This window comes from Pantherophis guttatus, chromosome 3 (genome assembly GCF_059756535.1).
Source record: "Pantherophis guttatus breed Tessera chromosome 3, ASM5975653v1, whole genome shotgun sequence".
Lineage (NCBI taxonomy): Eukaryota > Metazoa > Chordata > Lepidosauria > Squamata > Colubridae > Pantherophis > Pantherophis guttatus.
The window spans coordinates 38066738-38082329 of NC_142065.1; the positions used below are offsets into that span (position 1 = coordinate 38066738).

General features: G+C 37.2%; 1 protein-coding gene across 2 annotated transcripts; it reads left to right on the top strand.

Annotated features, from left to right (window-relative positions):
• Positions 1–1382: 1382 nt before the first annotated feature.
• TNNI1 (troponin I1, slow skeletal type) lies at positions 1383–15524 on the top strand. 2 transcript variants are annotated; one of them, XM_087889328.1, is made up of 9 exons: positions 1510–1563; positions 1679–1720; positions 4725–4755; positions 7554–7595; positions 7877–8008; positions 9708–9797; positions 10479–10655; positions 12917–13027; positions 14684–15524. In XM_087889328.1, the coding sequence occupies exons 5-8, from the start codon at positions 7883–7885 to the stop codon at positions 13022–13024; spliced, it is 501 nt and encodes a 166-aa protein (XP_087745454.1). In that variant the 5' UTR covers positions 1510–1563; positions 1679–1720; positions 4725–4755; positions 7554–7595; positions 7877–7882; the 3' UTR covers positions 13025–13027; positions 14684–15524. The 2 variants fall into 2 exon arrangements, with proteins under 2 accessions (XP_034270115.2, XP_087745454.1); XM_034414224.3 differs by lacking the exon at positions 1679–1720 and having other exon boundaries at positions 1383–1563.
• The last annotated feature ends 68 nt before the right edge of the window (positions 15525–15592 follow it).

Genomic DNA, 15592 nt, shown 5'->3' on the forward strand with positions numbered 1-15592 from the left:
AGCAATGCTATATGACTTTATTGTTTTCAGGGGCTCTTCCTAATTCATACAATATCCATGTGTGGCTATTAGATGGAGATGAATTGCTAGGGTTAGAGGCCGGTTCAATCTGGTTTGTGTGAATACATGTTCAATATTTTTGGCTCTTCCTGAGAGACGTCATGCTGGGCTGTTGCACTGAGCCTTGTATCTATTCTTGGCAGCCTGTGCCTCAACTACTTGGTCAAATACATACATGCTTGCATGCACACATGCATATATACATCTTGTAGGAGGAGGGTGTCTTGCACCCTACACTTTGGAGTAATTATGGTTTTATTAAGTTGCAAAAGACCTTTTAGTTCCCTCATAGTTAAACATGGAATAGGTGAAGGAATAGCTATGTATGTATGTATGTATGTATGTATGTATGTATGTATGTATGTATGTATTTAATCATAGTTATTTTCTGTGCCTGGGGATGATAAGGGTGAGAGAAAATAGGAGTTGATTGATAAATTACCATCGAAGTTGCCTATTGCCTAATTTCAAAAACATTATTAGGCCTTAAATTCAACCACACGCGTATTGCTCTGGCTCCATTACCTAATTAAAAAAAAACATTATTAGGCCTTGACTTCAATCACACACACATTATGCTGGCCCCACTCTGTTTAGTTCAGTTGAATATGAGGAAGTGTGTAGCCTGCTTACATTTTCCATAATAGTCTCATAAGCATTTTGAAGTTCTATCTACTGTTATGGCTCAAAGAGAAAAATAGGGTCAAGAAAAAGCAGGGCAAGGATCAGCTTCTGCACCAGCTGATGTTGTACTAGAACAAAAGAAGCTGCAATATTACAGCTTTAACTCTTTGACTTTTAAATCTTGCACTATCTACTATGGCTGGTGTGTTTCCGGATTATCCTCTGCTTGACCCTTCTTCTTTGATGATGATGCTGGAAACTACTTGGATTTGAGAACTTGAACCTCTAAAAGCACATAATTAATCACTGAATGATAGTATTATCCAGTACTGTTTTCCAAGGTCTGAAATGCTAATGAATCACCAGATTTTGGCTCTGTTACAATCCATCTAAATTCAACCTGGATCCAGGCCAGCATCAAGAGATTCTGCTCTTGGCTTGCTAGATGCTTAGTTTCACTGCTTTTGGCTTTATTTTCCAGCCCTTCCCAATTCAACAAAAATAACAAGAACAGTAACAATACATTAGCTCTGATAAGAAGACTTGGAGGCATGAATATAAATAGGTATGCAACTGAATGTATTTTATATTTATATATTTTCTTGGATGTATATTCTTCCAAGAGTATTGGAAAAGTAATGGACAAGGTGCATATGTGTGCAATTCACAAGGACTAGATAGTAAGGGTGTGTGGTCTGTGGGTAGACATTTCATAGTATGGAAGCAGGCATACCAGAAGGGTATTTGTCTCAGTTCTATTTTTACTGACCAGTTGTAGTCAAGCTTCAATTTATTACTCCCATCCTTTTCTCTGTCGTTCACAGTCTGAGCCTTTCCATTCTCCAGCCGTCATCTCTCTCCTGCCTGGACTGCACTAGGGTAAGATGCTTGATCAAAGACTTAGCCTTGAGGTAATCGTGTATCAAAGGAACTGTGATGATTTAGGTTCAAGCAGGAAGAAATAATTATAACTTCATTACTTTATTTTGATCAGGCCAAATAAGAAGATCAGCTGGCTGAACAGGACCTCAGTGGGGTACTTACTCATACAATTTCTTTTGCATGATAAAACACTTATATTTGCTAGGCCAGCCACAGGGAAACTGAGATTTTTTCCCCTAATTATTATTTAATATCATATATACATAAAATAGACAGATTAGTGAGGAGCTTAAGGGTAGTTTCAGCTGTGAATCATTAGATTTCAAGAGAAGTGTTTATGAAAAGCCCTTGGGAGCAGATGTGAATAATTAGATCATATATAATTAGAATACAAATATATGAAGCAAGCCCCCTGAGAATTGGCATGCCTAAACATCCACTTTCTCCCACACAAAATTCCAGATCCTGTTCAGCTGGTAAATACTACAAAGACTTATTTTCTGTAACAGATTACTATGAGCCCATTTTTGCTTGTCTTTGCCTTATGTGCTAAGCTGTCTTCGCAGTATTTTGTAGGTTTCTTGCATTTTCTTAACTTCATAATGATGGTCAAACAAATGTCCTACTTTCCCAAGCAGATTAAGAAAATCTAAACTCCAAGGTAATTTACCTAAGTAGAAATACTATAGGATCTGACAAATTTATTTTTGAATGTTTTCAGTAGCACACACACACAAAATAAAACCCCTACTTTTAAAGAATAAGAATACTCTGTTTAGAATCATTTTTTAGATTTCATGTACTCTATATAAGCATTGTAGAAAAGAAATTTCCAGTGATGGTCTGAAGAATAATCATATATATAAAAGTGAGAAATTTGCATCTGTTAAAAATGAAAACTTCTATTTTGAATTATAGAGTTCCCAGCTTTTACATTTGTTATTGGAAAATGCTGTAATATTTGAAGCCAACATGGATGAATTGTATTGAAAAAAATGAAAATCACATTATTTAACTTTGATTTAACACTTTTTGCTGGAGATAGGATTTGAATGCAGAAACCATAGGATAAGATCTATTTATCGAATTATTCAAACTGCAAATGTCTGTAGAGAGCTTGAAAAAAAGCCATCCAGGCATTTTACAATCTAATCTTTTTTAGTATCTTATTGTGTTTGAGACAAGTATTATTTTTAAATCTTTTGATAAATATTCCAATCATTACTATGGAGTCTTCAGGGATTCAGGATCCAAATGTTTTCAGGCAAGAGGCACAAGTGTACGAGGTCTCTACATTTGAAGGCTTTCATATTGCCCAGTACTTTCTGCAGCCATAACACAAGACTGGCAACAGAGAAGGTACCATGTTTTCCCCAAAATAAGACCCTATCTTATATTTTTTTGAACCCCGAAATAAGCACTTGGTCTTATTTTTGGGGAGGTCTTATTATTTTGGGGTGTGTGGAGCAAGATCTGATTTCCAGCTCTGTCTCCCTAACCCTAACCAGAGGAAATGATGGGGACTGGCTGTGCGTGTGTTTAAATATTTTTGGGGAGGGCTTATTTTCGGGGGGGGGTATTTTAGTGCATGTGCTCAAAAGCCCAATTGGGCTTATTATCAGGGGATGTCTTATTTTCAGGGAAACAGGGTAGTACAATAAGGATAGGGCAGGCAGAGAAGGCAGACACTTGGGGTCCCCTTGCCACTCATTCCCTGCCCCCACCCCTTTTAACAAATTTGATTGTGTGAGGTACAGTGATGATGGCCAGGGGGAAAAAATGCTAGTTAGCCACGAGATGGCAGGAGAGATGTGAGAAATGCTCAATCTTGTTGGAGGGTAGCAAAGACATTTTTGCGGTTCAAGGATGTTAAGCCTACCCTTGTAACAGTAACAGAGTTGGAAGGGACTTTGGAAGTCATCTAGTCCAACCCCCTGCTCATGCAGGAGACCTGTACTAGGATTCGAACCGCTGAACTGCCGACCTTTCTGATCGACGAGCTCAGTGTCTTAGCCATTGAGCCACCTACTCACCCTCTCCTCCACCCCCCCAAAAAAAGATGCTCAGAAGGGTCTTGAGGGCAGAGTTTGAATGCAAGAAGTCGATAGAGAAGGAGAAATACTTCGAGGACTGAGGAGATCAGAAGCAACTCTTGCCTGCTCATGCTTGCTGCTGTGAGTAAGGCAGCAGTGGGAATAAATGGCCATGGGATTCTTTTCTTTCCATTCTTCTGTCAATTCTCATCACAGGGGTGGGACTTGGCTTCTGAGCTGTCTCAACATTGTGGGATCCATCTGAGAGTTAAGCTCTACTTATGCATCCGTGTCCAGTCCTGTGCTTGTTCCTCAGAAGTAAAACCCTGGAATTCACTTTGTGGTTTCTACACTTTGTGTCCAGAGCTATTGCCTGAAATTATAACCTACATCCAGGTCTTTATATAGGATTCAGTGGCTTTATTTCTAAATGAACCTACACAGAGAATATCCATAAGCTGAGAATGGAACTGATAATATACTGCTCAAAAACATAAAGGGAACACAAGCAGAAGACATCCGAGATCTGAATGAATGAAATAGCCTTATTAAATACTTTGTTCTTTACACACAGTAGTTTATACACTGCTCAAACAACTAAAGGGAACACAAAACTACTGTAACGAACAAAGTATTTAATAAGGCTATTTCATTCATTCAGATCTCGGATGTCTTCTGCTTGTGTTCCCTTTATTTTTTTGAGCAGTGTATTTGCAAAGCTCTTATATTGTAGATGCATACACAGAATGGTTCACATAACTGCATTTCAATTTATTATGGATCATCTTTTTGATTTTAAATATATTTGATCTTATCCAGGAATAACAATAAAACAATCCATTGCTGTTCATTGTCATAAGAATTATTTTTAGCTGACATTTACCACTCCATTAGAGTTGCATTCTCCCCCGGGGAGAAAAACATATCAAGTTCATCATTGCTGGGAAATAATATTATTCAGTCTCACTTTTCTAATCTCCTGGAATCTTGGGATAAAGAAATATAAAATTAATATAACAAAGAATAAATGGAGTCTGATTATATTATGCATCATTGTTTGCATTCATTTTTAAATGCTGGGATTGTTTCATTCCTTGTAACTCGTTGCTTTATTTTGATTTATAGGCACAACATTTGTTTCCACAATGCCTGAAGTGTGAGTAAATATTTTATTTTCCCCATTGGCCAAGATATCCTTCATTCACACATGGTTCAGATTCATCCTCTGAATTTGACCCCAGAATTATTGCATTATGAGATACGATGCTTTGAACAGAACTAGGCTTGCTATTAGTTTGTTGTGGAAAAATCTCAAACTGTGTTGTTCCTCCATTTACCTTCTACGTGAAATAGATAAATGAGATACTTAATATTGCGATATAAGTTTCCCCATCTCTCCTCCATCTCACTCTCTGCTTAGATGTTGAGAACAGAACTTGGTAAAGAGCTGCTGTTTTCCTAGATCCAGGTCATGTCTTGGATACAGTTTAAACCTTACACCACGTGTGTATGCCTACTCAGAAGTTAGTCCCTTTAAATCAAATGGGATTTTCTTTCAAACTGGTGATTGCAGGACAATTTTAACATGATTCCTTGTATAAACAATAGCTCTCAAACTAATATTTACACATGTAGCAACTTCTAGGTTTAGTTTTGATATGAAAAATTTGACATTCCGATTTAAGTTTTAAATGAAAAAGATCTCTAAATTAGAAACTCATTCATTTATTCTTGATGCTTTTCCTTTCGGCAAGCTTTACATATGAAAATTCAAATACATATTTCTCAGCAATGCACAAAGGCTTTGTTATAGAAAAGCTAAAGTGGAAAGTAGAAATTTTCCAAACAGTTTTGATTCAACACTGAATATTGGTGATGAAATTATAAATCACCCACCAACATTCCAATAAACATAACTGGCTGAAAATAGATGTTGAATTCTGTTGATTATTACCAATATTTACAGTCAGTACAGATCATTTTGAGGTCAAATACATTTGTTAGGTTTATAAAACAGTTCTGCAAAGCAATCACTAGATGGCAGAAAAAAACCCTCAGTGATTTTCCAATGCAGCAATGAATTCCATAAATGATTAGGCTGAGGAGTTGATAAGAATATTTTTTTACTTGAGGATAGCTATCCTTTTGTTTAAGGAATGTAATTACCTCATACTCAAAATCTGGCAACTCACCAGTCAATTATTCAAATGTGAGTCCAATTCAGTGGTGGGATTCAAATAATTTAACAACCGGTTCTCTGCCCTAATGATTTCTTCCAACAACCAGTTCACCAAACTACTCAGAAAGTTAACAACCGGTTCTCCCGAAGTGGTGCGAACTGGCTGAATCCCACCATTGGTCCAATTGTAGATGTGATCAAATGTGAAAATAGTAATTATTATCTGAGTCTAGGCTTTAGTATTTAATATGTTTCCATTTTATGGAAAGTCCTATAGGAATATGCAGCAGTGACAGATACACAAAATTGTATTGAAATCTTAAACATTTTTAGTCAGATTCTGGTTGCGTTCACCCATCATTCTTAAATACATTACAAAACTGAGCTTGTTTAGTTTTAAATTAGCATCTTATGTGTGTGTTTGTTTGATATTGTGTAGACCCAGAAAATGTATTTCTTTAGTAAACAGAAAATATATTGTCTGAATGGAGCCCTCTATTCTTAGCCCATGTTATTGGATCACATGGTTAAGGTTAGAAGGTTAGGGCACACTTCATGGCTGGGTTCTACTTACCTTTACTACCGGTTTGCAACGGGAGCATGCGCACACACTTCTACGCATGTGCAGAATCTTCTGCGCATGTGCAGATCATCAATTATGATGTCCGGGTGGGTGGGCAGAGCCTCCGCTGATTTTACTACCAGTTCTATAGAACCAGACAGAACTGGGAGCAGCCCACCACTGGCGCACTTTGTTATCCTGCTGCTCTTCAAATGTTTTTGGTCTACAGAATTATTGACTATCGTGCCTGGGAATTCTGAAAATTGCAATTCAAGACATGAGGAGAGCACATGTTTCAGGATGACTACGTTAAAGAACCATAGCAAAATGAGATCATTGTGATTATTAATAACAGAGGCTTATGACTTTTAAGGAGAGGTTTTAACAAGGCTAATAGTACAGCTAATAAGACAACACCAGACAGGAAATCCATCCTGATCAATGCAGATCAGCAATAGGATGGGAGAATAATCCTAAAGAAGAGGAGGAAAAGCCACAGACAAATCAATGGTCAGATAGCAGAAATCTCAGCCTGAAGCAGGAATGGAATTTGAGAAAGCATGCTAGATTTGACCCTACCCAGTTCTATTTCATATTTTGTTTATCAATCATATTTATTTGTCACACATCTCATGAGTCACGTGACTCTGACATAAAGTAAGGGAGGGGGAGGCGCATTCATATTTGTTACTTAACACTATAATAAAAGTAGTTTTAGTATTCACAGCTTTGGTATTCAAGTCTGGTCTACCTCAAAAGGCAGACAGAATCACTGTGGGGTCCAGTCCAATGGTGGGTTGCTACTGGTTTGCCCCAGATCGGGCAAACCGGTAGCAGAAGCGGGAGGCTCCACCCACCCACATGGATGTCTCTGCGCATACGCATAAGCTTCTGTGCATGTGCAGAAGCGCCATGTGCGCGAGCCCGCAAGCAAACCAGTAACAAATGAAATTGAAACCCACTACTGGTCCAGTTTGATAAAATGTTTTCACTCACTCATATTTTCAGTATCTTCAGCAGAGTATTACATTTCATATATTCATTCTGTTCTTTCCATTTTTCCCCCTCTTTCTTCCTTCTCCCAAATGAATTTCTGTAGGGAGGTAAGTACAGTTCCAGGATTTGTTTTTCTTAACATTTGCTGTTATGAATATATGATTATCACTGTGTTGTTGAAATGGTGCCCTTGATTTCTTTTATTTTTGCTCTTTAGAGGAAACCCAAGATCACAGCTTCACGCAAACTCCTTCTAAAGGTGAGTCATGGCGATGCAAGTTATCATGCATTAATTAAAGCAAGATACTCTTGCATGGAACTGTACAGAACAAATTCTTCTACGTAAATTTGGGACAGCTTCCCAATTTTATTTACTGCTCATTTGGAGGAAGAAGGTTGGAGAACTGGACAAAGGCTTCTGACTTGTGCATTATACATAGGAGTTCTTCACAAACCTTTCTTGTGGCTGATATTTCAGATCCATGGTGAAAAAGGTATAAGGTTATCTTTCAAATGTTTCCCTAATTTTTTCCCCCCTAGAGTTTGATGCTGGCTAAAGCCAAAGAAGAATGGGAACAAGAACAAGTGGACAAACAAGGAGAGAAGGAGAGATATTTGGCAGAAAGGATAACATCTCTGCATACCAGTGGGCTTTCCTACTCCCAACTCCAGGTAGATTCTTGGGAATGGAGGGGATGCCTAAGTGGACATGTTGAGTTACACAGGACTCTAAGGAGCTGTATTAGTTTAATTCGGAACTCCAGTTCATGCCATCTTTTCCCTTTCCAGAAGGTGGAATCATACATATATCATTAGGGTTTTTAATTTTTTTAAAAAATCCTATCTTTATTTTTTTATAAATAGCTTTCTTCCTCCAATTTTTCTCACAACAACCTTGTGAGGTGAGCTGGACTGAGAGAGAGTGATTGGCCCAGATGGCTTATTGTCTAAACTAGATGTAAAAGATGCTTCAAGAAACTGGGGGGGAAATGATCCAAAAATGTCACTTTTGAAGGTTAGATAAATGAGAATGTTTGACTGACATTGACAGATTTATCATCACCATAATTCAAGATTCTCATATTAGTAGAGCAAAATACTGTAGCCATTTTTGTGCTATCATGCAATAGCAATACTAAAACAAGAGTTAAAAGAGGATATATATTATTGTAACATCTGCATTATTTCCGTATTTAGATTGATTTATTAAAATATTTACATACTACAACTGAAATAGAAATTTTTAAACTTGAGTCACACAGATGGTTGTCTTATTTAAAGTAACCCCCCCCCCCGATGATTAGGGGTAGTTTCCACCAGATTGGCTCTCGTGACTTTTCCAAGTGCCATGTTTTCCCATCATTTCATTATTTTTAGGTTGTAAGAAACAATGGTGCTTAACACTTCAACATTACATTTTTTTTTCTGAATATAATCTAGGTTCTGCACAACTTTGTAATATTGTATGTATGTATACACACACAGAGAGACACACAGACACATACATAAAAGCGAAAACTACTCACACTGTCAAGTTTCGAGGTCGTTTCAAATAAATTGCATTTCAAACAAAGTCTTGAATGCAGGTTGAAGTACTGACACACACATTAATCACGAAATCTCCAGAAGCGTAAAGCCTACAAACTTGAAATTTGCCACATATGTTCCTCTTGGCTACTATGTGCTAACTAAGAAAGGATTTTTCGAAATAACCATCAGAGCATTAGTATTTCCTATATTATTATTAACACGCTCTGATGCTAAAGAGTTCTACTCCCCCTCCCCACCTGAAAAGAAATCTGTTCCAAATGCAAAACACAAGCAGAGGAGTTTCAGTTTCAGTTTTACTTTCACAGCAGGAAGTAGCTTTAATACAGAACATTTGAGCTAAGCCACGCCCAGCCTTCTTCCTGTCTCCTTCTTGCTCACACAGCAAATACTGTTTGAGTTTCCAAACACCCCTCAACTCTCTCACACACTGACAGGATGCTAGCCAAATGAATACCGATGGATGCTGCAGGCTGGGACATTCTACTCCCCCTCCTCCTCTGTTCCAATTGCCAGTTGCATTCTATTAACAGACTCTGATGCTATGGAGTTACACATTCTACATTAAGTTTCAGGCTGTAAGTGTCAATTTGTCAAGCCCGAGCATATAGTTTCGTAACAAAGCACGGGCGTCCAGCTAGTATGTATGTATTCTGAAGCTCTGATCAAAAGACTATCGGGACTGACAATCTCTAGCATTGGAACAATACCTAATCAATGTATCTGATCTTATATATTCCCCCAATGAAATATCAGTTAGAAATAACCCGATCTGAGGCCTAGAGAAAATATCCCTTAATATTTTCCCCTTTTACTTGCACAGGATCTGTGCCGGGAGCTTCATGAGAAGGTAGACATTGTGGATGAAGAGAGATATGACATTGAAGCAAAGTGTAACCATAACACACGGGAGGTAAGAAGACAGAGAATGGTTCTTATTTAAATTCTCAGATAAAAATAATATATTAATACGAAAAACAGTAAAATATCATTGTCCATAAGAAGTTGTCCAATACAGGTTAGGTAATAGCTATATGAGGAAGTCTTAAAGATCCTGAACTAGTTTATCCATTTTTTTTCCTAAAGTGGATTCAGGACTGTTGGCATAAGAATGGAGCATTTCCTGGTCTTAAATTGCAAATAGGAACATTGAACATCTCCAGGATCTTCCATAAGAGCTCTGTATTATTTTTTTAAAATTGGGTTCCAGGCTAATGTTCTGTATAACCTTATATGTTTTCTTGCTTTAGTAGAGATGCTAGTTTTCCCTTTATCAGTGGAATGAATAAAATGTGTGCAGACTGAAAGCAAGGGAAATTGAGATTTATAAATCAAGACTCCTGTGTCAGTTTTTCAGAGGCTACTGAATATTTATATTATTTATATTCCCCCTTTATTATTTTTATAAATAACTCAAGGCAGCTAACATACCTAACACAGAATGCAGAATACCTTAAGTGCAAGAACCCTCCAAAGCATTCCTTCTTGTAACCTAGCGAGTGAGTTGGACTCCCAATACCATTTTTCTGGGAAAGAGCAAGTCTTTTTTTTTAGACCTCATGATATATGACTGTTTATATTGCCCTTTCTGCAGATTAAAGACTTGAAAATGAAAGTCCTTGACCTTAGGGGAAAATTCAAGCGTCCTCCCTTGCGCCGTGTCCGCGTGTCTGCAGATGCCATGCTTAGAGCTCTGCTTGGCTCAAAGCACAAAGTATCTATGGACCTGAGAGCCAACCTCAAGTCTGTCAAGAAGGAGGACACAGAAAAGGTCAGTGGCTGGAAATCCCACCTACTGTACAGTATATCCCATGTACCGTATACTCCATGTACCGTATATCCCATGGGTTTTTTTTTATGCCATCGCAAAGAAACATGTTCTTATGTTTTCTCTTGATTGATATTCTTCTATAGAGCCACCTGATGGCGAGATGGGTGGCATATAAATTTAATCATAAATAAATAAATAGATGTTCCCTACCTTTAATAGTTTGTAAATGAACATTCTTAATAGATTGAGGATTATAGAAGGTGTCATAAGAACAGGAACTAAAGTTAAGACAGCTTCTCCCATGAAGAATGAGAATTGTTAAAATGGTCGGAGAGCCCACTCATTAAAATAAAATTGTTAAGTTCATCCATATGATTTGCAATTATCTATGCACTGCTAATAGCAGTCAGAATTTTAGCACGGAAGAAAATCATTGTCTTTTATTGTATCTTCTAGACTGGAATTTTCTTGGTATACAGGTACTCCTCAACTTACAACTGTGTGTTTAATGACTACTCAAAGTCACAATGGCACTGAACAAAGTGACTTATGACCAATCTTTGCACTTATGACCATCGCAGCATCCCCACAGTTACGTGTTCAAAATTGGGGTGCTTGGCAAATGGCATATATTTACAACAATTCTGCATTCCTGAAGTCACATGATTGCCATTTGCAACTTTCCCAGCCAGCAAAGTCAATGGAAGAAGCCAGAGTCACTTAATGACCACATGATTTAGTTAACAATTGCAGTGATTCACGTAACAACCATGGAAATGGTTGTAAAACCAGGCATGACTCACTTAACAACCATCTTGTTTAGCAATTGAAATTTGGTTCATTGAGGACTGCCTGTAATGAACATTTGTAGATAAGAAACAACTGAATTTAGTACTTGATGAAAAAATAAAGAAACGGGCATATGGGCCATTGAAGTATCTATAACTGTTAAAGATGACAATAAAAAGGAATTCAAACAAGTCACAAATTAAGAAATACGTTACTGTCAAGTGAATTAAATGAAGAGTTATCAGATCTATAGATAGATTTTAGCATATCAAATGTGAGCTGTGCATAAGACCAAGTGATGATATGATGATATGATATCATTGGAAATACCATTCTGGGATACTAGTCACTCAATACACAGGAAATATTTTCAGCAGTCTGTCATGAATAACATAATGCAACTATTTCAACAGTTTCTATTTGTTGTACTGATTTCCTTGGATGAAAAGTCAGTGCTTCAACCTGTATATGTGAATCTGTCTGTGTTTTTCCAACATCAACGATTAATAGAGAATATTTCATTATAAGGAAATGCACATGGTCAGTTTTGCAAGGCTATTGATGAAGGAAATAATAGATTTAATGATCCAGATCTTTTTCTTTATTACACATAGTCATTCAGATCTGAAAAATATTAGCATGTAGTAAATTCCAGACAGAGCTAGCCTGGACACAGGCATATATTCCAGTGATTAAACAGTACAGTTTAGATTTAAATTAGAAGATGCTTTGATTCTCCCCTTTAAATCTTGGTAAGTATATTCATCTTTGCTCCCTGAATGCCAAAGATTTTTAAATATTTTTTTAAAAATCTTAAATTTATAAATCTTAAATTTTAAAATTTCTGCTTTTTTAAAATAACAATTTTAATGTGGGGTGTTTCTTGTAGAGTTTATTGGTGCTCAACCTATCTAGATTCTATTTTCTGCATATACTGATATATGCCAGGAAACTTGCCAGTACAATATACACTAATGGAACTCTTCCTATATTAGATATGTTTATAAAAGTTTAGCCACCTGACCTTACTGATACCCATACAATGTACTCCTCACCTTTCTGTTCATGTGGCATATGCAGAGTATATATCTTCATCTCTACTTGTACAAATTAGCCAGAGGTGGCTTTCAGCAGGTTGTGACCAGTTCTGGAGAACCGGTAGTGGAAATTTTGAGTAGTTTGGAGAAATGGTAAATACCACCTCTGACTGGCCCTGCCCCCATCTATTCTCTGCCTCCCAAGTCCCAGCTGATTGGGAGGAAATGGGGATTTTACAGTATCCTTCCCCTGCCATGGGGTGGGAATGGAGATTTTACAGTAGCCTTCCCCTGCCATGTCCACCAAGCCATGCCACACCCACCAAGCCACACCCACAGAACTGGTAGTAAAAATGTTTGAAACCCCCCACTGAAATTAGCCCTTTGCTTAAGTTCCTCCTCAAGTAAGGATTAACTTCTTTGTTTCCTTCACAGGAACGTCCAGTAGAAGTGAGTGACTGGCGTAAGAATGTGGAGGCCATGTCAGGAATGGAAGGCAGGAAGAAGATGTTTGATGCTGCCAAATCACCAACAGGACAATGAGAAGTATGCCCTTTTGCCCAATGGCATCCTTTTAAAATATTTTATCAGCATTACTAAAGGTCCCAAACTCAAAGTGGTTATGGTGCTTGATTAACACTTCCAATGTCAAGATCTTGGATACAACTGTTCTAATGGCCAATTCAGTATAAAAACATTAAGCACTAATCAACCTTATCTACTTACCTGAAATAGTTCTTTGGATGAAATAACATATTTTCTGCCCAGGCAGCAATTGAGGGAGGTTGGTTGGCCTTAAAAATCTAAGCAGAATCACACCTGGGAGATCACCAAGAAATACCAGCATAGGCCAGACTTGGGAAAAAAAAAAACAAATCCTATCAAAAGCAATTGCAAATTACTTCTTTGTAGATGCCAAGAATACTAGAGGAATGTTTCCCTCAAGTCATCATCAATCAGAGTTACCTGAAGAAGACTTTAATTTATTTATCTCATATTGGATTTTCTATGAGGTACATTGTAGTTTTGCACCTTACCTTAATTGATAATCATAGAACTTTAGAAATAAGAGTTATACCATCATGCCATCTGAGCATGTATGATCCATTAGAACTTTGACTTGCTGTTTCAGTTTTGGACATTTCAATTATGGCATAATAGCTGAATGTCAGAGACAACAGCATGAAATAACTTTTCTGAAATATGTACTTTGTCTTGGACACAAATCTGCACTCTTGTTTATGTTTTGGTTTCCATGTAGTGCTAGAAACAATGAGCCAAATCTAGTAGAGCAAAGTAATTTTTTGATTTCTAGTCCTAACCCTAGCCATTTTCCCAAATAATCTACTGTAATTTCTAATCACAAAATTAGAAATGTAGTTCACTGCTATGGACATTTCCTTAGAGATATACAAAATGGAGGCGTACAATTCAGAAGCCAGCCCTTGCAAATCTTCTCTTTCTTTTTTGCAAAGTAAAACTATATAGTGGCAAGCTCCTTAGTTTCACTACAAGGCTAAATAATTGACCATTGGTTTGGGCAAGGGAAAGTTGTAACCTTACAAATTTCAGCCTGATTGTAGTGCTGATCTTTTCTAATTTATCCAATGACTTAAATGTGAATAGCTGATTTTGTGGAACAGTTTAATAAGCATACAAGTCAGTTTATTCTTAGGAAGATACAGTGAAACATAACATATGAGGTAATTTTAAAAAAATACATACCTTTCATTAATTTCTGACTGCTTCCCTTCTGTCTGGTCCTTGCTGGTTTCAAATGATAAAGATTATGTGCATCTTGCATGTTCATTGCTTTCTGCATTGCTATACAATCTGGTTGCAGTTATTTATTCTGATGTCTTAATTAATGTGCCATGTATTTTATAGTGTAAAATACATTGGCATTTGTATTATGGCATAGCATAACAAAACTAGCAATAACAGATGCTTGTAGAAAATTGTACGTTACTAGACCTACTGCAGAAACTAGCACTCTATATTATGAATATTGCTCATGGTTCCCAACTCTTCATTTCAACCATGGAAATCATTTTGTTTTTGTTATTTAACTTCGCTCCTTACAAGTCACAGCCTTGACTATGATGGCATATGGTTTTCTTTAAGCACAGATGTGCTGTTGTAGATGTTTTTCCTAGAGTCCTGAAATATAATTAACTATTCTGCATTTTCTATCTATTTCAGGTCATATTTCTTTCATAGAAACATGAAGACCCCTTCCATAATGCCTACGTGAATCACTTTTTTTTTCTTCTTGGTGCTTCCTGTGTCTCACCATTTTTCTGCATTATCTATTGTCCCACAGCATTTTTGGGTACTAGGGAAGATACAATCATTCATTTAGTGACCCTTTGGCACTGAAAAAAGTGACTTATGACCATTTTTTACACTTATGACTGTTGCAGCATCCCTGTGATTATGTGATCAAAATTCAGACGCTTGGCAACTGGCATGTATTTATGACAGTTGCGATGTCCCATGTCATGTGATCAGCTTTTGCAACCTTCTGACAAGCAAAGTCAATGGGGAACCCAGATTCACTTAACAATTGGGTTACTGACTTAGCAACTGCAGTGATTCATTTAAAAACTGTAGCAAGAAAAGTTGTAAAATAGGGTAAAACTCACTCAACAACTGTCTTACTTAACAACCTGATTCATGGCCATCAGGCCAACAGGAACACTTGCCTTCTTGCTAGCACATGTCCACACAATGATTATTACCACAATCTGTCAGTACAGTACCATCTCTGCCCTATAGAAAAGATAGGAATTCTGAGTTGATGGCATTTGAAATGCAGAAAGCTGGTGCTTTATCTGACATCTCAGATCAGATCTTTGCTCAAGAGATGCCATCACTTACTGATTGCGATGCAGCCCGGACTGTAGCTACAGAGGCTTTTGTGCCTGCTTTATTCAGCAACAAAATCTTTCAACCTCTTCCATGAAATACAGCCTTGGATATGTGACTATACTTTCTCTGTATTCCATTAAAGAACAACAAAATGAATAGCATCAAGAACAAATATTCAGATTCTGTGTTTCTTTGGATTTTCCAAATGATGGTGGATGGACTGAAGTTTAATTGTGGTGG